The sequence below is a fragment of the Achroia grisella genome, unplaced genomic scaffold (assembly GCF_030625045.1).
Source record: "Achroia grisella isolate CSIRO2021 unplaced genomic scaffold, CSIRO_AGI_Agris_v1 utg794, whole genome shotgun sequence".
NCBI classification, from domain to species: domain Eukaryota; kingdom Metazoa; phylum Arthropoda; class Insecta; order Lepidoptera; family Pyralidae; genus Achroia; species Achroia grisella.
The window spans coordinates 3,852,769-3,878,357 of record NW_026713026.1 but is presented as its reverse complement, the minus strand read 5'-3'; the positions used below and the strand labels follow the sequence as shown (position 1 = coordinate 3,878,357).

The 25,589-nt window shown below is 29.5% G+C and overlaps 1 protein-coding gene across 4 annotated transcripts in view; it reads right to left on the bottom strand.

Moving 5' to 3' along the window:
- The window catches only part of LOC131851591 (dual specificity calcium/calmodulin-dependent 3',5'-cyclic nucleotide phosphodiesterase 1), a 377,466-nt gene that overhangs the window by 17,510 nt on the left and 334,367 nt on the right, over positions 1 to 25,589 (bottom strand). For 3 of the 4 annotated variants that reach the window (XM_059202106.1, XM_059202104.1, XM_059202102.1), the window contains 3 exons: positions 16,151 to 16,307; positions 9,632 to 9,745; positions 1,243 to 1,287 (listed from right to left, as the gene is read on the bottom strand). In XM_059202106.1, coding sequence (XP_059058089.1) covers positions 1,243 to 1,287; positions 9,632 to 9,745; positions 16,151 to 16,307 — 316 coding nt within the window. The remainder of the gene's footprint in view (positions 1 to 1,242; positions 1,288 to 9,631; positions 9,746 to 16,150; positions 16,308 to 25,589) is intronic. The other variant, XM_059202105.1, reaches the window with a different exon arrangement.

Below are 25,589 nucleotides of genomic sequence, written 5' to 3'. Positions count from 1 at the left end.
ATATTATTTGCGATAAATATTAATATTCCCAAAGCAGTATGAATGAAATTGAAATATTAGTATATTACAACTTAATTCTACTGATCTAGTGTAAGTTGTTATAAGTACATTTCTCAAATATAATATTATTATTTATCTATACCTATTACTAATCTATACCGGATATATAAAATATAAAATTAATCAATAGGTATATAATATAAATATAATTATCTAATTACTACCTCTATTAGTATTACTATTGCTGTTGAATTATTGTTTTAAGTGATAAGACTGACAAAGTTGCTGAAAAGAAATCACTAATAGCTACAGACTTGTTTCCAAGGATTGAAAACAAGACAATCAATAAATATGTCTGTAATAAATTATAAAATAGTAACAACAAAAGTTAAAACAACTTACTTAGTGGCTATATAAGTAAACTACATAAATATTATATAAAATTGTTAATAAATATAACATTACATAATATTTTCTTAAAGATTTTATTATTATTCAAAAGTTGGTAGAAAGTTTATAAAATTCTTAACTATTACACACTCCTCTTAATTAATTTTATGCTGTTGTCAATTGGGTTACTAAAAATAAATCTTTATTAAACTTATAGGTGTATGTTCAGATATTTATTATCCTTTTGACATAGAAGTGATGAAAAAATTAGTTTGGCACAGTTAGAGCATGCTTTGCGAATAAGGCAAGGTTGCAGAGGATATCATGCATCGTGCATAAGAACACTTTATCTGATACACTTCCTTCCATTGGTAATTACAATAAATAAATTTAAACACCAGTTGATAAACCAAACCTCCTGTAACTTCCAGACACACTAAGCAGACTTCCAGAGTAGTAATCAATTAAAACATTGTAGCATATTTAGATTATTTATATAAAGATAAACAATAATTTATATGTTAGAAAGGAAATCAAAATTTAATTCATTTGTAAAGTACTGTAAGTACCTTACAGTACTTTTTAAGAATATTTTCTAGAGATTTTATTTAGTCTTATAATTATAATTAAATTATATTCAACAGTAACAACAATGGAAAGTAGTGTGTCAATGACAAGCAGGTTCTATTTGGATGCTCTATAGGTGAGGGTATTTTTTTACTTCTATTGCCTCTTGAATAAAATCTGATTTAATTTGCTTTATTTGTAGAACTATTTGTACAACTGGATATATTATGTCCCAGACTTATTTAAGTTGCAATAGGTCTTATAATAGTGAGAACAACGACACACCTAAACACGAGGGTTGGGGCCGACTGCTGGCGCGCCACTGCCGGTCTAAAATAAAACACGACGTCATTGGGACACAGTCTGGGAAACATTGGGATATCTAGGAGATTATTACCAACAAGATAATAAGGAGGACCGGTTGCCTATCATCTTTCTTGTAGTAATTATTAGGACGAATTTATTTAAACAATATTTCTTTTTATAATGAAGACAACCGGTTGGTGTAATTATAACATCTATGTATATTGAATATTTATATATGTAATACATCAAAAGAAAAATTGGAAATATTTACAATTAATCAAATAAAAATAAAAATTAATCAAATATATTTAACAATAGTTATATACATTCAGTGACAGTTGTTGATAGATTTAAATAAGTATATCAGTAAACAATATATACAAATACTTATGTAGTAATACTAGTGTATATAATACTATAAAATAAATTTTGGGTATATACACAAAAGAGTTTACCAGAATAAAGAGGGAAGTTCACATGCTTCAGGATAGAAACAGAAGACAGATTGAAGAAACGAGTACGAATTACAAGTGTACACGGGACTATTAGGTCTAATCTAAACGTACAGATAGTCTCTAGTCTACTTGAGAACAAGTTAAGCAATACCTGCTACCTATGATATTGACAATAAAAAGCAGAAATTAGGTAGTTCTTTGACCCAACTTCTTCTCGTAACAGTGTACAAAAAAAAAAACTAAAACCTAAAATAAAATGTAGGCTAGAAGGGCGGAGCAAAATAGATGCAGGCAGTGTCTCCACGTCCATGTTGCAAGGTGATTTAGGGATAGTTAATCTAAGCTACCAGGAGGGAAGGATATTGAGACAGATCAATAATTGAAGCTCAACAGAACAATAAGACCTAATCGCACAGATCGGACAGAAGGGAGGCGCGACTACTTGGCCATTGTCGGCGTTGTTGTAACGGTATTAACTTTGCTTCGTTCGGTTTCTCTACTGAGCATCTGGCCCAGCAGGGGGTGCGCAGGCGCCGCATGGGAAGCGTGGTCTGCTGTGCTCGAGGCTGCTCTGCATCTCTCCTATCCCTGCGTTAGACATAATCACTGGCGGCGCCGCGACGACACGATCGCTGTCTCAACTATTGTTAGACAAACCTTATCCTGAATAAAATGTGAAACGCAAGCTGAAGTATTCCTAAACTAGTTATATTGGAAAACAACATTATAATAAAAATTGTACAAACATATAAGACAGAAGAAGTAAAATATATGTAGAATAAAAGATGTAATGTCGGAGCATAGGTGTTCGTGTTATAGTTTCGTTTCACAGTTCTATCTAAATATTTTATAAAATATAAAACGCATTTAAGACATTTAATAGGTACGAATTATGTATATTTTATAATAAATAAAATAAAAAATAGTGTGTTAACAATAATAATGAAGTACAAAAATAAATTCAAATTTTACTGGAGGAAAATTAATTCACAAACAAACAACCACTCCATATCTCCCACAACATTAACATTTTATGAAACTATAATAAACTAAAACGTTGTTAAAACAAATAAAATTTTAACAATATAAGCTGCATTTTCTATATAAAGTTACATTTGAAGTGGTGAGTGTATTTCGAGATAAAAGTCGATTGCGACTTTTCAAACAATAAATGTGTGTTTGTTAAAAATATTATTGTAAAAGCACCATCTTTAATTCAATTTCCTTTATGTATTTCTTACACAACGGTACAGTTTCACTGGAAGATGAAACATTTAATGCAGCCAAGAAAATGTTTCATTTCGCAACAGAGATATCCTTTTTGTTTCCTTATTTTTGTTTTCACACAACAAATATGTTATTTTCAGGAGTTTCTAGGAAGATATATGTTGTATATATATTTGTATTATATTATTAGTAGATATGTTATCCGATATTTGTTTTGTATTCAATGACTTATTTATTGTTCGTTACTCAAATGTTATATTTCCATATTAAATCCTTACAAAACGAAGCAATTTTTATGGGATAATCCGGGATCATGGGTACGCCATATAGATTATTTTTTATAATTTCTGATTTTGTAGTAATTGTTTTATTTCACTTCACTGTATGTTACAGTGGGCATTAATACTTAAACATAAGATAAAACTAGTATAAAATATACTATTGAAATGAACTTTTATGTATAACAATAATTACAATTTACAAAATCTGTTTATTGAAACCGGAGCCTAGTAATAGTTAACCAAACAAAAAAAATATTTGGAACAATAACTAAAGTTAACTTACTTAGAAAAATTGTTTAGCATTTCTATGAATAAAATTTTCATAGCAGTGATTTTCACAGTCAAATGTGTCATCGAAAAAGTACAATTAATTTTCAGACTGAGCGTTTGTCATTGGTTATCAGACATAACGTTACAATTTGATTCTTCATCAATCTTCTGACAAAATCACACCGAAATGAGGTTGTAAAATTTTAAAATTGATTAACAATAAACTTAGGCGGAGTTCATTAATTACCACTGACATGGACGTGCACTGATTTATTGTAGTTCCATTTAACTAGCGACACGACCCGGCTTCGTACGGGTATATGATGTAAAATAAAAATACATAATAATCTATGGTAAAACCGTAATACTATGTATGGCTTAGAATATATAAACGGACACAGAGTAAATAGACAGATAACCCCTACGATCGATACTCCATCTAATTCAAATGAGGATCAAAATTACGACGGCCTGAGCCGAGGTTAGAACCTCTGCCGGTGCCCTCAGACTAAAGTGGTGTCTGTTCGGGAGTTGGCCTTCAGCCGCTCCATAAGTACTCCCGCGACATTGAAGTGCCATCTGCACTCGCCTCCTATCGTCCAGTGAAGCTGTAAAAGACAGCTGCGGCCAACAGCATTAGAGTAGTCAGAAAAAAAATCAGACAGGTGAAAACAACGACATTGCTTTATACGATGTATTCAGAGATTTATAGATTTATTTATCATTAAACGCAATCTGACTATTAATGTAGAGTTTAAAAAATATATACTTCTTTATATTATTAGATAGGTACTCAGCACCTAATCATCATTATTACAATTCATTATCAATTTCTGAAGATAGAGCATCTTCTAATAAACTGGCATAAAGAATAGACATCAGCTATTTGCATCTACTGACTCATTTAAGGTAGTACCTAGTAAATACCGTACAAGACATAGTAGTCTAATGCTATGTGTATATGTATAATCCACAATGACTATAGTTGGAAACCCATTAGTCTATAGAAACACTAATGCGTTTGATTATCCCTTTTAGGATACCATTTTAAGCATATTCATTAATACTAGTAGTTAATACTACTTAGTACTACTACAGCGACGACATTATTTAAATTATTTTTGAAATTGGGATGTTTTTTAATTTCAATCGCCTCACCAAATTAAAAAACATCCCAATTTCATCAGAGAGGATGCCTTAAAATTATTATCTGCGTGGAATCCAGTCATAAATAAATTCAAGCAAAGTTCAGTAGCATCAATAGTCAATAAGTGTACGGATACCGTGAGTTCTGTGTGTCGCGAACTTTCGTTAAACAATCTAGTGACGGTAGATGAAGAAAAAACTGCTGTCACCTATCTACATTGACATCGCTGTTACTCCAGTCAGCTCGTGACGACGGCTAGTGCAACCTAGTCAAAACGTGAGAGAGGTAAATACCTTTATATGCTATAAAATTATTCGTGTTAAGACCGGTTAATAATTTAAATAATGTATATTAAACACGAAAGTTTAAAATTAACTACAGCGACAACAGTCAGTTAAATATTAGTATTTACAGACTCTAATGATAAGTAGACAATTCAGAACAACTCTGAGCTGTTTTATTAGTTCGTAGCAATTTTTAAGGTATACGTATAATAAGTCAAAATCACCGGATCTTAGCACGTTTTATTTTTATTGAGTTCCCGATATTTCGACAGTGTTTCAACCGCCATGATCATGAGTAAACTGAAGAGCAGCGGTTAGATGGTAATTAAAATCTTTATGGGCAGACATATGCGTCTACCTTCACACGTCTTCGTTTATTGCTACTATGGCATATTTAGTAAAGTAGGTACTATATCACTCTATCTGATTGACAACTATAAGCCCAGTATCCTGTATCGCAATGTTAGGCCATTATTGTATACAAATGTACAACAATTGTATTAAGCACAATTGTGTGCTTAATACAATTGATTGATATGTAGTTTTATTGTATAAGTTGTGTAATGCAAATAAATCTCAATCTATTTATCTGTCTAATATATATTATAACTATCAATAAGTATGACATAAATGCCCGACCCCAGGTCGAGGGCTCTCCATCAACCAGTTGGAAATCGTATTTTCTCTAGTGCGATACATGGGACTGTACACTGTGCAATCAATTTAATATGACAGGTTAAAAATTGTTTTTCCATCTTGATATACGTTCCTTCGGGGGAAGTTCTTTAGTTTCATTAATAATTGTTGAGTTTCAGATTGTTTTACCTTTTTATAATCCTCATATATAGCTTTGTTGTATTAGATATTTTAAAGTAAGTTATATTAAAATAAAAAAATATTTATCATTATAAAATAGATATTTCAAATCAGAATGCCTTATAAAAACCAGCTAATGCGAAAGAAAAGGAAACTGACTATTGTTTGTTTCATATTCAAGCAAAATATATATATGCAACAGGCACGTAAAATTATGGAAATATTAAGATTTCCTTCTATTCATTTCCAGAGGAAAGTAATGTAATTGTATACCTAATTACAATTGGGGTGGACGTGAATTTTTCAAGGGCGGTACCTGTCCGTAACGTTTTGCATCACTAATTAACCGGGATCCTTGGTTTCAGCACTGATTAAAGCTTCCACTCTAATTTTCATCATAAAGCACAGGATGAATCTCATTAGATTCCTTTGTCATGTTCTTGTAAGATTTTTATGGTTCGTGGCTTATTGCGACGGTTATTTTTCTTTAAGGAAAATGAATGAAAAATGTTTAGGTACTATTATTTTGTATGTTAAAGAAATATTTTTTGTTTTTCATTGAATATACTTTAGGCACAAGTTAAAACTAATGATTGCTTAAATATAATTTAAATTACAATAACTATTAATTTCAAATAAGTACTTTTACGTAATGCTTAAATAATTTATATCTTTTGTTTATTAGGATTTTTTATTTATTAGGAAACCTTATTTTATCGAAAAATTACTCTTATAAATTGACGAAATTTTAAATTTGTTAGATTCATAATAAAACTTTGTTATTGGATCAAATTAATCTGCGTCGTTGTGGTAAATATAAGCTCTATCTATTCTGTCTCTATTTGAATCAACTCAAGTTGAATTAAAATATACTCGTGACAACATAAGAGCAAGCCTTGTAGTATATTTTATACAATGCGACGAATAAATTGTTGACTAAACCTTAAGATCCTAGTATTATATTGGAATATAAAAATATAAGTTCATATCTTTTTACGCGACTGGAATGGTAAACAAGCTGCCGACTCAGCCGTTGATCAGTGGTAGCCGGCTCGTATATACATGAACAATGGCTATCATGATATTATGTGAACTTCGTGATACCACTTATGTGTTGACATTCCGGAGGTGTAAGACGTCAGAGCTCTGTACCCTGTAATTTCGCTGTCGCACCCGTCAAAATATTACACAAAACAGCTGCTAGGAAGCTGATATAGGTGAGACAGCTACCGTAGACGACTTTGTATAAAGTGTATTTAGATACTAAAGAAATTTGACTGCCTTGTTTCACCCTTTAACAATTTTGTTTATTAACAAGTATCAATCATTGTTCGATTGATATTTGTTAATAAACGAAATTGTTGTTTTTACCCAGGATGGTTTCTATTTATTATTTCACAGTTTAGTATGAATCCAAAGTTATTTGTTTAAATTTAGAAATATTTTAGTATATTTATATTATTTAGACATGTGATGTGATGATATAAAATAAGAAAGTAGTAGAAAATATTTTATTAACCATTTTAAGCCTATTTTAAACATGCTAAGCATATTTTGCTAAAGTATGTATTTTGTACAACAACATAATAGTAAGCAACCTATTAATATTTTTGCTATGGGGCGCAAAAGCATAGCATATTAATGAAACGGTAGAATCAAGGTCGTACACAATATTTACAAAAATTTAGGAATTTTCGAGCCGCTTCCAAGGAGTCATATTTAGGTTAACGACTTTCATCCAATATAGTCCAATAATCCCATACCACATAACGGCTATTCTTGGGATGGAATCGCTTGATATTTTCTTTACTTAATTTTTTTATGCATGTATATATTCAGATAGATTGTCTTCATTTTTTGTATTATAGTTGTCCTAAAAAGTCTACGATAAAGGTTGTTAAATTTATGAACATTAAAATAAAATATTATTACACTCTTTTAATAATAGGTATTATTTAGTTAACCATTGCACCGAGTACAATTTAGTATGATATTTTAATAGACTAGACGATGTAATACGATTTTGTAACTATTGTTTCATTTGGATTTATTACGCTGTAGAATAGATATTTATTAGCCCTTCAGATTATATTAATCACTCAGAAATATAAATAAAGAAGAAATAAAGAGCGAATATATAATAATAAATATATACACACAGGTATTTTATAAATAGAAAAGAAAAAAATGCTCCGACATCACGTTAGAATGAACGAAAAAGGTAACAGAGCGAATAAGTACTGCGGGAAAGCAATGAGAGAGCTTTTAAAGGGGCTTTGGCACAACAAAATTGATGGTCTTAGTGAGCTTATAAATAAATTGGCCACCGTTATAAACAGTAAATAGCAGACGGCTAGGCATCTGAAACATAAAAGTTATGAAAAAAAATTCTTGTCTAGTCGAAACATGACATTGATTACGCCTCATACATTCGAAGATAATATCCACGAAATATTAAAATGACTGTAGTTAGAGCATATATAAAAACGAGAGCATACTAGAAAATAATAACAAATAATATTTAGTGATAATTATATATTGACTACGCTGATATGTCGGAACTTAATATACCTATTGCTTATTTTTTGTTCCGTAAAAGGTAAATAGAATTTTAATATGAATATATGTATGAATATAAGTCAGCGAATGACATAACAGCGCAATTTATCCTCTACATACGGTCGCATCTCGCCTGTGTCTATATAAATAAATACAATTTACAGTTTTGCATCACAGCGGAGGCAAAGAACCATACGACTCATCTGATAGTAAATGTAACCAGGGACACCATGTGCTAATATATGCAATATTCGACTAAACTCTAGTAATTAGAATGCGTTGCACTATATATACAAACGTGTTGGCCATGGAAATCTAAATCTTTAATTTTTTTTAATTAAATATGTTCTTTTTAATTTTTATTATAATTAAATATTTTATTACATATTTACTATATTTTTATAATGAGTACGTCATGCTGCCATAAAAATATTCTAGTATGCAAATGCGTGTAAAGTCAATTTACGTTGTACATACTATATTGTGTATATCTGAAAGCTACTGACGCAACAGGCAGCATGTAACTCTATAACAGCTACGAAGTCACTTGTGTCGTGTTTCCAATTCATTATCAAAATGGATCAACAAACAAATTTAAACGATAAATTATAATACCAAAAAAACAGTGACATTTCGAGCGATTGTATATTAAAATGTTGAAATATATTCAACTTACGTTACTATTATATACCTTATTATTATATAAATTTACCATATGGGCAGAGGAAGTAGTATTTATATAGTATTATTCATATAACTTTAGTAACTGTAATAATTTCAGATACAACACCCTACAAAACTCTTTATTTTTTCGTGGAGTCCGCAAACAAACTCCATTTCATACGATAGCCACTTTGATACGAGCCTCCATTTGGTTTACAAAGTGAATAAATATTAACTTAGAATTTTCTGTATCCATCCTAGAAGGGTTTGGTATTGGCTTCAGGTTGTTGTATTAGGTAGGTACGTAGAAATATAGAGTTGTAATAGTGGGATCACAAATTTATCAAAAAAACACATTCCGTTATACACATTTTAGAAAACAGCCCTACGTTATGCCCTACTAGGTTACGTTACTTTTCTACGTATGTAGCACTTTAAGTATTTGTTACTAAGACATTCTTAAATCCTGTATGGTATTGGTTCTAAAGGCTCCAACATAGACACTCCAATGCTTACAAAATTTCATTCTTAGTTTGCACACGTTTTTATATTAAAATCTTAGTCTAAAAAAAATCTTGGTCCTATAAATTACACTTTAAGGCGTAATCATTCTGTATCACAAATATTTTGTTTTAAGTTTCATTAAATTAAAAAAAATATACGTACTTGGTTTCATCTATGTAAACGGCTTCGAGGACTTTCGCTGCATATTGTAGGTTCTTTTGCAGAGTTTCCGCTGAAATTTCACCTCTGTTTAATTGTCTTAGGAGATAGCGTAATCTGTGGACAAAACAGATGTTATTAAGTATGGTTGTGATTATATTTCCAAAATTAATTGGTTACTCAATTTTGCATATATTATAAGTTCGCAGTGAACATCTTAAATAAAGTTATGTGGATTAAGATATAATTATTAACATGAAAATATATGTCCGCGGTATTCTACACATAATGTTATATGTAGGTGTTGTGATACCCATTTTATAGCCATACTAGCTCACTCAGCAAATGTTGTTTTGTCATATAAATTAGCCTGGGTGTCTGTATTTTTTAATGACACTTATATAAAAAATTATTGCCTTAAAAATAAAAAAATAAATGTAAGGAGTGGACAACCCTTATCACCTAGGGTATGAAAAATAGATTGATAGTAGTCGATTCTCAGACCTACTGAATATGCATATAAAAATTCATAAAAAAATTCGGAGGAGTATAGTAATTAACATTGTGATACGAGTATTTTATTATTAAGATTTCAACACCCAATAAATAAGAAACCAATGAGTAGAGCGAGCAAGCTGTTTGGTGGCAGAAATAGATAACATGGAGATATTCAACCGGACGACTTCATATACATTCCTCTGAAGTCTAGAGTCAACTGAAATTTAAAGGTCCTAAAATAATTAATCTGTAGTATGTTCTTTGATAACGTTATTAATTTTCTTATTAGATTTTCTAGACGAGTGTCACTAAGGTATCTTGCTATTTATATTTCATTTACGTGAGCAAAAATAGCTATATTATTATTTTTTAGTAGATTTTCATCATAATATGATTTTCATAAATTGACTTACAAAATATTATTAGGTTTCATAAACTCTGTTAGATTGATGGATCGAGACAGTATATCAACGAGATCTCTGGAGATGACTACATAGACTTTCAATTATATTAAGTTGGTTTATTATTAACTAGCCGTGCCCGCAGCTTGGCCCGTTTGAAATTTATAATCTATATGTTATTCTGATGTATAAGCTATATTACTGTAGTTTCATCAAAATCCGTTCAGTACTTTTTGCGTGTATAATATTAATAAACATTCATCCATACTCACAAATTTTCACGATTATAATATTAATAAGATTTTTAACGCAATTGAAACGAATTTATTTTTTATTAGAAATAAATTGATTTTGTAGCACTATAACTTTAATATTTTTATAAACCATATAAAAAAGGAAATCAATTTAACCGTATTATTTGTGTATTTTGTAAGTTGAATTTTTGTTTGGTACAGTTGCGTATCAACTCTTATCTTGAAATTCCGTTCTTCCGTGTCGCCATTGATGCATGGAGTTTAATAAATTAACTATTAGATCGATATTATCCAGACTACTATCACGATATATAAATACCTTTATTAGTTTTTCACAGTATTATATCGGTTGGTCTTTGTGATTGCATTAATTTGTTCTGCTTTGTTAGTAGAGAGTACTCTCTCTGTCTGGATATTTTTTTCTCTCAGATCTTAATGTGAAAAGTAGAATCAAGCTAAATGCTAAAAGAGTAAATTGAGTATTATCCTGTACTGTTTATTGCTGAATAGTAGAATCATATGAATAGTGAGTTTCCTTTCACGATTTAAAATTATGAATTAAAGTGGCATAATTGTATGTGCGTCACTACATTCACTCGTTATGTAGGACACGTGACTGGAAAAATGTATAGAATTAAAAACAAGTCACTTGAATTTTCTATGACATGATTAGTAACTATTACTGTAAATTTCAGTCGTCAGAAAACTCGATGTTAAATATTATTATCAGAGTTTCATAATGTAATAAAAATCTCATCAATAAAACATCTTTTTCATTGCAAAATCTTAGACACTATAACCTACAATTTTACTCTATGCTATATGAAGTAAATTTGTAGGTTTTTAAAAATCTATTATAGAGAATCGATTACAATTAGTGAAAACAAATGAAAAATAAAATAAACAAATGTACTCATTAAAAGGTGTAATTAAAGAAAATAGCCATTCGGAAACCTATAAAAATATAATACATAGTACAAGCACAACAATGTTCGCTTTTAACGACTAATAAAAACTCAGAACGTAATAAATTTTGAAGAAAAAGACAATAGAATTTACACCCCGTTCCATTAAAATAACCGTTTTTAAATGAGATTTTTATTACGATGAACCTTTTAAATATTAAATCAATAGATACACAATACAAAATAAAATAGAGGTAAATCGTATATCTGTTCTTGTTACATGGGTATAATTATTTTTATTTTTCTTTGTGGGATTGGAATTGAGTTTTACGATCGCCATGTTTATATCTATATTACCCGTCCCCTGACAGTTGGACAGTTCAGACAAATGTAAGACACCTCAATGATTGAAATCTCCTTTTTCCGTCACCTTCTTTCATTTGGATGACATGAATAAATAATAATATCTAGTTGTAGCTACATATGTAATAATAATAATATATATAATATATACATATATTACGCGGAAACAGTATACTAAGGTTTATAGTTTTTCTGTTTTTTAATATTCTAAAATTTGTATTTCAGTGAAATAACCGCTTTAGCAGAAATTTGTTTTGAATAATTATAAACAAAAATGATTATTTTTATACTTATTATGTAAAGCACATTTCTGGTGGAGACATTGCAAACAAAACTTATAGATTTCATGAGAGTGTTACAAATTTATATGTAAATTTTAAATACTATTTAGAATTTTGTTTTAGGCTGAGACTTTCTAAGTAGATGTAACTTGATGATGATAAATGCTTTTAAAAAAATAATATATTCAGGTATAATTAATATTTCTAAAAGCATAACACTAAAAGAGTTATTGGCATTGAAAATCTGTTATCTCAAATTGCGACATATTGTGGATTATAAGTAACTGATATATGAATGAACTCTATAAACTTCAAAGTCACCAAATACGATATCAATCATTATAGCCCCTAGCGACATTAAGTCTAGACAAGGGCATGCATGCCTTTTTTGTAATACAAATACTATATGTAGTTATCAAATGTCGTCAATATCGCGGATATCTTTCTATTATTTTCTAGTTTTTGTGAGTAAATTTAAAGCGTAGAATTTCTGTAGGTAAAATCGAAAAAGGTCTATAGACTAGATTCATATTAGGTCTAGTATACGGTATGTACACTAGAACAATAGGGATGCAATTGAAACACTAATTGAAGCAATGTTTTAAAACTAAATTGAAAATTAAATGAACAAAAGTTGTTTATAGTAGTGTACTGATTAAAGAGAAGGTTCTTTAAAAAGTTATTATAATTTTGTGATTACGGAAATAGGTGGTCATCAAAGTCTAAATACACAGACAATATAAACAATATTAATATGCATTGTAAACAACAGGAATAGCTTGTGTATATACAGTGTTTTACACGCTATATATACATAAGCTATTGCTGTTGTATATGAAATTAATTTCTAAAAACGACAGAAAACTTTGTTGAAGCTTATGCAGTAGAAAAATTTGCTCATAAAGTTCAATAAAGTTAGCGCTCATTATTGCGTATTAAGCCCGCAAGGTGAATTATGTTCATAACTTTCTAGACTTAAGCCTGCATATACACCACCTCATACTTCGTATAAATTAAGCATGTATATTTTTACAGCATATCATATCTAAAAATACACGTATTGAAGAATCAAAAAGAGCTTCATAATGAGCTCAGAAAAAATCCTTTCACGAATTCTCAGCTGGGGACTTATTAAGAGCGCTGTCGTCTTCAATTACCGTCTTTTTCGGTTTATAAGTATTAAATGGATCATTTTTTATGAATAGGAATTGATTATATTGAAAAAATATTATACTGGTATATACATATATTTATATGGGTACATATAATAATACTGTAATACTAACAAACTGACTAAAAAAGTCTAAAAATGAATAAATATTAATAATTATTATATATCTATAAATATAATAGTAGAAAATAAATTATTTCATAGTTTTTATATATACACTACTTCACATTTAAATTCACAAGATTCATATAATATAAAAGCCCTTGAGTTTCTATCTCATATAGAATAATGCTTTTTGAAAGATTTATTTCAATTATTTATATGTAAATGGAACTGACTGATATTAAAAAAATATATAATAGCAGTATATATACAGATTTATCTGTAACTATATCCCTCAATTGCATATCATCATCATTACATAAATTATATGTGTATGAGAGAGTTACTACTTACCTTTATTATTTTCGGAATTTTAGTCATGAATAATTTTAATACGAAATTAATAAATTAAACATAACGTCTGTTTGTACGAAATGTATATTTAATGGTATTGATTTTACTTAAAAAAACAAATGAAACTGATGTTTTGTTTACTGACAGATACATATGCCATCTTCGCCGCTAACACGGATCAGGTTAAGAATCACCAATCTGTGGGGATGCAGCAACGGTCAGTTATTTTTAGGAAACTTCTGGAAATTTTCATATAAATAAAACATTGTAAACATAAGCAGATTGTACGTTTTCCTCAAAAGCTTTATCATCTATACAACTGATTTCCATAGATTTTGAATGGAAATTTTAGAGAAAGCTCTTAAATAAATGGGTGAGCACAAACCAATGTAAGTGCTTAAAAGAGCTTAGAATATATTCTGCTTTGTCCCTAATAAACCTTTTGTAAAATTATAATATATTTTAAAATCGTTCATCCCACGTTTATTGAATAATTTAAATGCACAAACCGAATGTATATGAGCTCTTTATATTATTATGTCATTCAGAATATCAGAATAATGCTTTTTGATTTATTATCTCATGTTATATGGTATAGTACAATACCAATTCTTGCCATTTCATGAAATTAAACAAGTAGCTGTATATGAAATGAGAAGTACTGCAATTTTAAATAAAATACAGTTTCCTAATATTGACAGACTGTGTAAAATTTGTTTAGTACTTTTTGAAAGACACCAAAAGTATTGAGGATCATTTCGATTCAGTGTTTGTCATTTTGCTAAAGAACTCTAAACTGTTATCTAGTGTATAATAAACTGTGATCATAAAACCGAAACAGTTAACGGTTTCCAATCTAATTCCAATGGAAATTGTTCCATTCTCCTCCCTTTTTCTCTTGTAGGGTTGCTACTAAGTACCTCATTCTTCTAAATAAATACAAGCTCATTTTTACACACATCTCTCACTTCGTTCAGATTTCAGATTCAGATTCATTCAAATCAGATCTGAACTCTTCACTCTTTTATCACAGTCAATCCGATCATGATAAAGTCAGTATTGCTCTTCTCCATTAACTGCATTCCGTTGATTTTTGGCGACCTATAATAAGATATTCTTTTATTTTTTTACTTTGGCACTTTTAAACCAACTTGTATTAAAAAGCGCTAAAATATTTTAATAGTTTCCAAAATAATAATTTACTGTGATTATTGCGTACAGGAGTCACAGTATACTTTTCATTAATTGAACTAGTTTTTTTGGCATTGCAACCGTACAAAATACATTTAATTTTATTATTAAATTCTAATATTATTTTATTATTATTTTGCAAATAATGTAAAGTAATATTTTCGTTAAATCCTTAGAAATCATGAATACGAAACGATTAGAATTGACCTTTTTATTGATTTTAAGACCTATAATAAATAAATGACAGCCCTATTTGTAAGCAACCAACCGCGATAATTGACCTCATTGCATTGAAAATTGAATGAAAATATCATTCGTATTCATTGTTCCGTTTAGACATTTTTGTCCACAAAATGTGCCTTTGTATTGAAGAGTCCTTGTAATATTGTTTTGGGCGATGGATCGAGTTGTTTGGAATAATTTTAGGCCTTTTGTGATTTTTATCTATTTACAAAGTTGATTCGAAATGCTTTCGTGTTTTCTATCAGATAAGTTATGATTTGCTGTTAAAATAACGAGATGAATAAAATATAGTGAACAATGATAGCGAAATGAATTGGGTCAGCATATTTTCAGTACTGTGATGACTCAATACTTTCGAAATGTGAACTTTACAAACGATGTATATTTAAATGCTAATATTTAATGGCCTTAGAAATTGTAGATCTTAAACGAATGGACTTCTTTAATGTTTTTTTTCTATTTTGTAAGTGGTTTATATACATTTTACAAATTGAATTATTATAATTATACATTTTATAAAAGTTTGTATACATTTTACGTTTGTTGAAAAATTGAAATTTTTTAAAATATTTTTTTGAAGATATTTTTTTACCGTTTATATTTTATATTCTCCACATGAATTGATTAACCTTCTATTAAACTCAATACCGAACAAAATATTTCATGTTACTGTTTTTGACTAGTGTAAAAGTTGTGTAATTCTATGTTGTCAAACAAGTTCTTTGTACTTTTGTTCTAAATAAATATAACTAGTCTTACCTAAGTGCGGCTTTGTCACAGGCATCGGGCGTGTCGACGGCGGGCAAGTGTTCTGTGTCCAAGTCGAGCTGATCGAGTTGCTCGTCGGTGGGCGTCGAGCAGCTCTCGCTCTTATTTCGACTGGATGATCGACGGACTATTGTGAGCGCGCCTTGTTCTGTGAACAATTGATGATTGAAATTAGCACAGATTAAATAATAGTTCTATTATTACGTCCATAGAAAAAATATTCTGGAATTTAAGTTAAATGTCATGCGGTATAAGTTCACTTAAATTCTGGCAGTGGAGTTGATCAAGATTTATGTCTGTGGAAAAACTCTAATTTCGCGGTTTGTTCTGCGAACAATTGACTTCAATTACCAGATAAAATAATAATTCTATTATCATTATATCTATAGAATTTTATACAAAACAAGTACCATGAAAATTTAAAAATTTTATTGGATGTATGTCATATCATGCGGTATAAGGTCTACTTGAATTCCGGCATCGGTGTTGATCCAGATGCATATTAGAAAAAAAATATATTAGGATAAATTTTGTAAATACGAATGTTTTTAGTTTTATTAATACTTTGCATTTCCAAATAATTATTATTGACCAATTTATTAATAAAATGTCTGAAAATTTATTATTCATATTAGTTAAAAACTTTTGCAAATTATAATATCTACTTGACTAGCAAATCTAGCCAATACGTGATGTAATGGTAATAGTTGCTGATAGGTGTAATCTTTTGATTTAATTTGGTATAATATTTTTTATTAATAATGATGGTATATTTCTACCAAAATATTGTTATATTCTTATAGCGATGAAGTGACTAACAACGTGTCACTACTTCTTTTCACTCCAAAATACAGTACACAATGATTAGTGGAACAGAGCACAATCAGATAAAGTAAACAACAAAGGGGTGTCGAGTAGCACCGCCAGGCATGATTAATAGACTGGCGGACGTGATGGACGAGAGGATTGGCATGTGCAGGCAGGTATCAAAAAGGAAAATGGCCGTCAAAATAGTCCCCGCGGTGCGGAACAAAGAACTTTGTTAGGAAAGGTCAAAATGTTTGTAGCCGTAGGTAAAATAAAAAGAACCTATTCCAACTGAAACCAAAATGTTCAAAACTTAATTCCTTCTTTCACTTTGTCTAGCCGAAATACATTTATGTTTTTAGATTAGTTACCATTAGATTTTATTAATAATATTACATTAAATTACTAATTACGAATTGTAATTATTTTATTATATAAAATAGAGTTGTTATTATATTCTATTTTTAAAATATATAACTCGTGGATGGAGTGACTTAATATTTCAGTATTAAATAAATGTATAATAACGCGTCTTTCTCAGAATTTGAAGTAATTTTAGAGAGTGCTCTGTGATAATTCAACTGAAGATTTTCTTTTAATGCGGTGTAATTATATTAAGACGACGTTAGCAACTTCTGAAAGTCAATTTCCTATAATGATCGGTTTAATTTGGAAAATTGGTTCATTATGTTAAAAGATTTACCTACTCCTATGATAGAAATGGGAATAAGTATTGGTTATTTTGTAACTATGCTGTTATTCTTAAAAAAATATTGCTTATTTAAAGTGATCAATACAGTTTTAAAATTGATTATAAATATTTTATTACAGTTGATATGTTGACTGCTCTAATTAATTAGTCTAATAAGTATAAAATAAAATCTAGTTAGGAAAAAACAAAGTAGCTTTTAATTAATAGGAGTCTATTGCTTGCATACACTTCTTTTAAAAGCCGCAACAGAATTGATGCTTATAACTTTCTTTTATCTCTGTAAAAGGAATGTCACATACTCATTGTTTATTATATGTGTAACAGTAACAATACATCTCATAGAATGTGTTGCTTCAGTCATATGTTTACATTTTAAACTAAAATATAGTTTATTAAAACTATGCTCAATCCGATTAGAACTTTTATAGACATCTGCTAAAAACCTAACGTTTTGAATAGTAAATTGTACAAGATAAATTGCAATAGGTAACGAATCCACGTCTTTCATGAAGTGAATGCCGATTGAATACGGAGTAGTTCAATTGAAGCGCGAGTTCATTTTATGTTCGATCTTTCTACCTTTACGCTGGATTCAGTGAATAGGCACTGCTCATTTTTGTGAGCAGTTCAATTAATTTCGATACTACCGACTATTTCACATTGAATTTTTCAAAGTACATATTATCTAAATAGTTTTTTTGTGTTTTATGTTATTTATTTGTAATCTACTGAGGTAATTTGGTATGAAGGTATATATAATATGTTAAAATTTATAAATTATTACGTCACGTCAGCATATAGAATCATACAATAGACTTTTATTTGTAATTGTAAGTTATAAGGTAAAAGGTATTTCTAGATTGTAAATTAAAGGATTAAATATTCACGTATATACTAATTGTACTATCAATTAATTGGGTATCAAAACGAAATAGACAGGTACATTGTTATCTGCTAATGTAAACCACGATACCGAAGGATCGGATCCAATAAAAAAGTTTTCTTATAGAGCCGAGTTTAGAATCGAGTTATCAACTTTATTCTAATAACGTAATGTGTCTATTATTCTACGAAGATCGAAATATATACTTATCTATGAGAAATACATTATTCGTTACTTAATGCTACTGCATGAATGTGTTCTGCTTGTAGGTACTGATCTGTTTCAGTTTTTTTATTAAATGATGCTAATGGAATGGGGTACCTGTCTGCGCTAACGGTTTACACTAGCGGCGTACCAGTAGATGATGATAATATGAACATGAGGTCAGGTTAGTTAGCCCATCGTGACAATTTCGAGGAATTTATCACGAAACATCGTGATAAATTCCAGAGCGAATTGCGTTGAGGACAACTAGATATGGTTTTTGCTTGCATTGCTTCCCTTCGTTCCGTTCAAGTTATTACTGATGATTGAATAGTGTTTGATTAGTGACATTTATTTGATAATGCGCTGATGATAATTGATCGTTAAACTGAGGCATAACATATTGAATATATCTGGTTATAAATTTGTATAGTCTTATTTGAAAAAAATAAAAGGAGAGTTTCACTCACCTCAAAAAACATTCTGATTTGACCTACATGAATATTTTTATTGATTTCATTTTAATACCTTAATTATTATTTTTCAATACCAAAATGCTACTCGGAAAATATGTAGTATCCCAAAGATAAAAAAATATACCCAGTTTTGTACCGACCAATCAATATGTCTTGATCACGTAGATAGAAGCGCAGGTTCAGCATCTGTCATTTTATCTTAAATCACGGCATTTTTCCAGTATTTTTCTTAGCAATCGTCGAAAAGTTACTTATCAGAGACGCGTCCCTTCATGCATGGACACTTCATCCGCGTGTCACACGAATTCCACGTGTGTATAAACAACTTATTTTTCCTCACAACCTGCTTATTTTGACGTACGTATGCGTTGGGGCGTTACTAAGAAGTGTTTGGGAATCAAACGTTTATTTATACACGCGAATAGTTTTCTTATTTGGAATAGTTTTATTTTCGTTTGCCCAAATTCACTCGAATAAAAACATACCATTAAAGACTAAAGCATTTGTAATTAAAATAAGGCATAGAAGAGCAGTGCCGTATAGACATTTATGATGCTTAAATGAAGATTCCAGCATCTGTATTTATATTAATGCCGCATATCTATAAATTACGTAAATTCATATTTTTAATTATAATTCTAATAAACACAAAGTAGACGGTATCGTCTACTTGTAAGTACAGTGTAGTTAATATAGTAAACATGAATAGGAAAAGAATAATGAAATAATCACTGAATTCTTCGTTATATAATCTATACATATATAAATAAAATTGGAGTGTCTGTTTGTAATATTGAAATAACCGGTTTTTACTACATGCATATTAATATAAATACGGTATATACACCAAAATAACATTTTTTACAATTTTTGTCTTTCTGTCTGTTTATTCCGAGTACTCTCTGAAATGGCGTAACCGATTTTAACGGGACTTTTTTTTGGCAGGTAGCTGATGTAATAAGGAGTAACTTAGGCTACATTTATTTTAGAAAAAACTTTTGTTTTAGAAAAATAAAGTAAAATTTCACGCGGACGAAGTACAGTAGCTGTACACGTGTACAGCTAAACTACAGCTAGTAAAATATAAATTGAAAAAAAATCTTTGATTTAAGATTTAACAAAGGAATTTAAATTGAAGTGCATTATTTATTAAGTAAACTTTAAATAGATTATCTTTCAAAATTTTCAAGATATAATTTTTGCAATTCATCTTCCAGAAAAGCCGAGTAATTATAAAGATACATATTATTTGAAATAATGGCAATTTTATGAGGGTAATTTCATGGAACTGGAAATCTACTAAGTTGTGGTCTACATTTTTATTAAGTTTTGTAGATCATAATTATTGTATGTGTACGAGTCAATAGATTCCACTCTAAATTAATATTGGTAAAAATAATGCAAGTAAATTGATGGATGAATGATAATGGAAAATTAATCCTATTCCTATGGTAATAATAATAATCCACGTTAATTAAACTCGCTCTTGACTAATTAACTTATAAAATGAATGATACTCTATGATATTACAGCAAACGAATATTATTTCTTATGTATTACTGTTCCCTATTACAATATTGATCTCTAAAGTACTGAACACATTTTATGCATAACTTTATTAGAAGCATATTGACTACTCCTTGTATTTCTATAATTAGAATTTATACCTATATTACCTTACCTTATTGAAAAGTGTAGTCATAACATGATTACGACAACTAGAGACATTATTTATATGTGGATGACTTTATGTATATAACTTGACACCCACTGGAAAATACATAAATTTACAATAATTACTGTATTTATAAATTTTTTACTTATTTCGTATAGTGCCTATTTATTTATTTATTAACTGTTAAGTGTGACTTTGATTTTATCCATCCTTATGATACAAATCACAGATCAAATGCTTACAGGCGTCTAATCTTGAAAAAATATCTAACAGATAGGTATGTTTTCGCATATAATATTAGTATTAGTATGGATCTCTTTATGTGACTAAGTAGTAACTTCAGTACTTCACTTGATATTTAAACTACTGACTATTAGTTTGTAGCAGATGGAGTACATAAAAATATAAATCGGAGTGGTCGTAAATGTAACATTAACTTGTTCTATAAAACGTCTAATACAAAGTGTTCGAACAGCTTTCCGACAATGGCTGAACGTTTTACAATTTTGTTATGCAGTGTACACTCCATTGTGTTCTTTGGATTGGTCCCGATTTAGCCTAGTACCAATAGTATTATATCCTACGTGCCCCGCGCACATAATATAGCATAAAAATTATCTCAAATGATTTTTGAATCATTATATATAGTTTTGTACAAAATGAAAACCAAGTAAAAGATTTGTCGTTTGTAAAGTGTTGTTTCTTTTTAAATCTAAACTTAAGAAGTGAAAACAAACCCCATCCGCCCATTAAAAGAATTTACTACAAGTGTTTTTCTTAATTTAAAACAGAAAATATGTATTATACACTTTACGATTCATCCTGTATGTTGTCTTATCCATCACTTGATATCTTACAAAGAATGGAAAAGGGCAATGAAGAGTACTTTGGCACCTATACTTTCATCTTTACCGCTAATCTACCCACACAATATCGAGTTAAAAAAATGTGGGTTGATCTGAATGATTACAGCGCATCTATTATTACATATATTTCGTTTTTTTATTCCCTAAACAGTACTCACTGAGCGCGTATGTTTATTTTCCATTTACTTTTTCTAAACTACGCAACGACCTTTGATAAGAATTCTCTGTCCTTTAAATATAATATTATGGAAGATTTGTATTCATGAATTATTATTTTATATACATATATATATTAATTATTTATGGAATGTTCCTATCTAAGCTAATGGTATTTATATGCTGCCGTGCACTAGTGAAAGATGGCAAGATGAGCTTGAGATCAGGCAATTAGGGTAATTGTGGAGAATTCTCCAGGAATTAACCATTTTGGTTTCCAGAGGACACATTACTTATATTGCAATGGGGTGACCCCATTGCTATGTAAGTAATGTGTCGTCCTATTGCCCATACTAACGATAGCTTACCTCTTTTTGTGTCTATTCATATTATGGTTCTTTTTCTAGACTTGAATGCAGAAATCAAATAACCATAAAATGAGAATTTGACAATATTTTTTCTTTATCTTGCTATATGAACTTCAACTATTCATGTTGCAACTAATACAAATTGTGTCAGTATTGTGTATTTTTAAATATAATTCTGTGAAATATACATGTTATGTTAGCGACAAATATAATTGAAAACATATGCAGTACCGTATAATGTAAGAGACTTGTAACTCAATAAAGTGGTGGAAAACAAAGCGTAAAGGGAAGTGGGGCAAATATACGACATAAAACACGAGGACGCTATAACAAGAGTCAACACTCGTATGTATTGAGTGAGACTGGTGTAATATAGAGAACGAAAGTAGGCCCCACCGAGTTGTTCTAAAATGAACTTTAAATGTTTTTATGAATATGTGAGTTTTTATTGAAGTTATAAATTTTACATACATATATATACAGGTGAAGCAAGCGTATGTATTTGCTATACCTATTAATTCCATTGAAAATCCGGATAATGTGATATTGTTTTTTTTTTATATTTACTACTAGTTTTGCCTACTGCCTACGAAATTTCGTACGCGTGTACATTTGTAGACGCAACCCATTGCTGACAATCAATTGACCACAGTTTAGTTCAACATGTATCTATATTTTATTTTAATAAAATAATAGTAGATGACATTAAATATATTAGTTTTTATGTATTACGCCACGTATTTTGATTAATTTATTAGTAAAATAAATAGATAACGCTGTTTTATCTATTGTTGCCTTTTAATTTATGATTACATCCTATTTACTAGTAAATAAATAAATCAATACCTTTGGAAATTGTATGTCAATATTCATAACACAATCTGTACAGTCTATTCTTGTGCTGGTTTCAAACTAATTTTGTTACAATCAACAACTGTTTACTGTGCAACAAGATCTTAAATTATTCATTATACTGAAACATTTCGAGTTTAGTAAATTTTTATTGGTAATACAAACGCAACAATGTCTCAGACTCGTCGAGTTAATTCCGAATGCTTGCAAACATCGTAAATGAATCCTCATTCCACTGTAGCCGCTCTAAATGGGTATTGTATCCGTGATAATGAAGGTCGTTACGTATCTACTTATTGCTTGAAAATTATCGAATGTTAATTTTCAAGTAATCGACTTAAATTTATAGGATACTTATGGTTGTTGTGTTTTAGAGTACTGACTTATTAAACAAGGCACCGCTGACGCTAGCACTGGCTACTCAATCAAATGATAAATGAACGGATTTGTGACTTCTGTGTCGTGTGACGTGTGTGTGAATTCACAAAAATGTATTGTATTTTATATGCTAATCTTATTATATCCCCATATATATATCCCATCCTCGTCGCCAATTAATATGTATTAATTAAAACGTCCGTCTTATTATCAAAATGTAAAAACAATAGAATAACTTTTGTTTGGAAATAAAAACAATACATTTTTAAAATAAAAAGAGGTTTATATGCACATCACTTTAACTTATGCTTATAAAGATAGTTGTACAAATAAATAAATGTATTTTGTGTAAGTTATATCACGTGATGTTAACATATCAAGACGAAAAGATAATTCTTTTGCAATCTTATATTAGTTTGATTTTTAACAGGATACTATTTAATTATTAAACTACAAATGTTGTTTACAAATGTTACTAATGTACAGTTGCTGAGACAAGATTTGGGACACCAAATCACGCAGAATCATTAAATAGCACGAAGTTAGGTAGTTCTAGATAAAAGCATGTGAATATATATGTAATAGCTCTTATATACCCATATAATATCTTCGAGACCGTGTGTTTTATGTTAAATTTATTGCGTATTCCAAATAAAATATGTTTATAGTCGTTGTGCTAGCACCTGGTGGGTGGTATAAAATCTTGTTTAGAGATTCCCTGGCGTACTTGTATTATTAAATCTATAGGTATTTTACTACTGAATAGATGAAGAATATCTAAGGAAAAAATATCAATCTCCGTTACATAGATTATTTTGGTTTACAACCATTTTTATACTGATATAAAAATAGTAAATAGTCTACGCAAATACTCAATCAATAAGTCTGGATGCCTTCGTAATTCATAGTAATGTATATCAGTAGCAACCTCTCCCTGTTATATTTTTTACTTATCTAGTAATCAAAAATACTGATACTAACAAATAAAACAGAATTTTTCTTTATTAATGTAATTAATCGGGTTTTAATACCAATAATTTTATGGTAAGAAAAAAATACTTCTGCACTACATTGCAGTAGCCGTGGTCAGGAGCTGACTAGAGTACATACAGATGTATGATATACTAACAGATAAATCTTATATATAAAATTCTCGTGTCACAGTTTTCGTTCCCATACCCCCGAAACGGCTTGACCGATTCTCATGAAATTTTGTGAGCGTATTGAGTAGGTCTGAGAATCGGCCAACATCTATTTTTCATCCCCCTAAATGTTAGGTGTAGTCCAACCCAAATTTTTTTTTTTATTTTTTAGACAAAATTTTTAGTTTCTATTTTTTTATGATACAACATACAAAAATACATACAATCCTAAATTTTCACCCTTCTATCATCAACCCCCTATTTTTTATAGCGTTATTAATTTATGTGGCAAAACAACGTTTGCCGGGACAGCTAGTATTTTATATAAGTGTAGGTGCCATAAGTTACTTTAACTACTGTCAATATGTTGTCCAATTAAAGAGCGCCTCATAGCAGTCACGGTATGCGTGCACTTATTTACTGATGATGATTACTGAACTTTGTTTAAACTTATTTATCACTAGGAAAGTGGATTATAATATAATAGTCAGTCTATTCTATACTATTTCTAGTATCAAGATTTAGAAAATACTTTAATCTTCGAGTCGATCACGTAAATAATTTCTTATGGATTATTATCTTACCAATTATTTGCAGTATTAAGAAATTACTAAATCAAGTCAATAGAATATACTACAACAGGAACCAGTAGTGCGGATATATTTATTATAATATCATGTATATTATAATAAATATATCCGCACTACTATATATATAAGTACTATATATATAATATACTATAAGTCAAATTCTAACTACAAAGGGATAAGAAAATAGAATTAGTACAGTACATACATCAAAAACATTACCGAACAATAATTATGTACATTACAAAGTTAATAACTAGATTATACACTTAGAGAAAACAGGCACTATTATACGAATATACAAATACAACACATTAAATACAC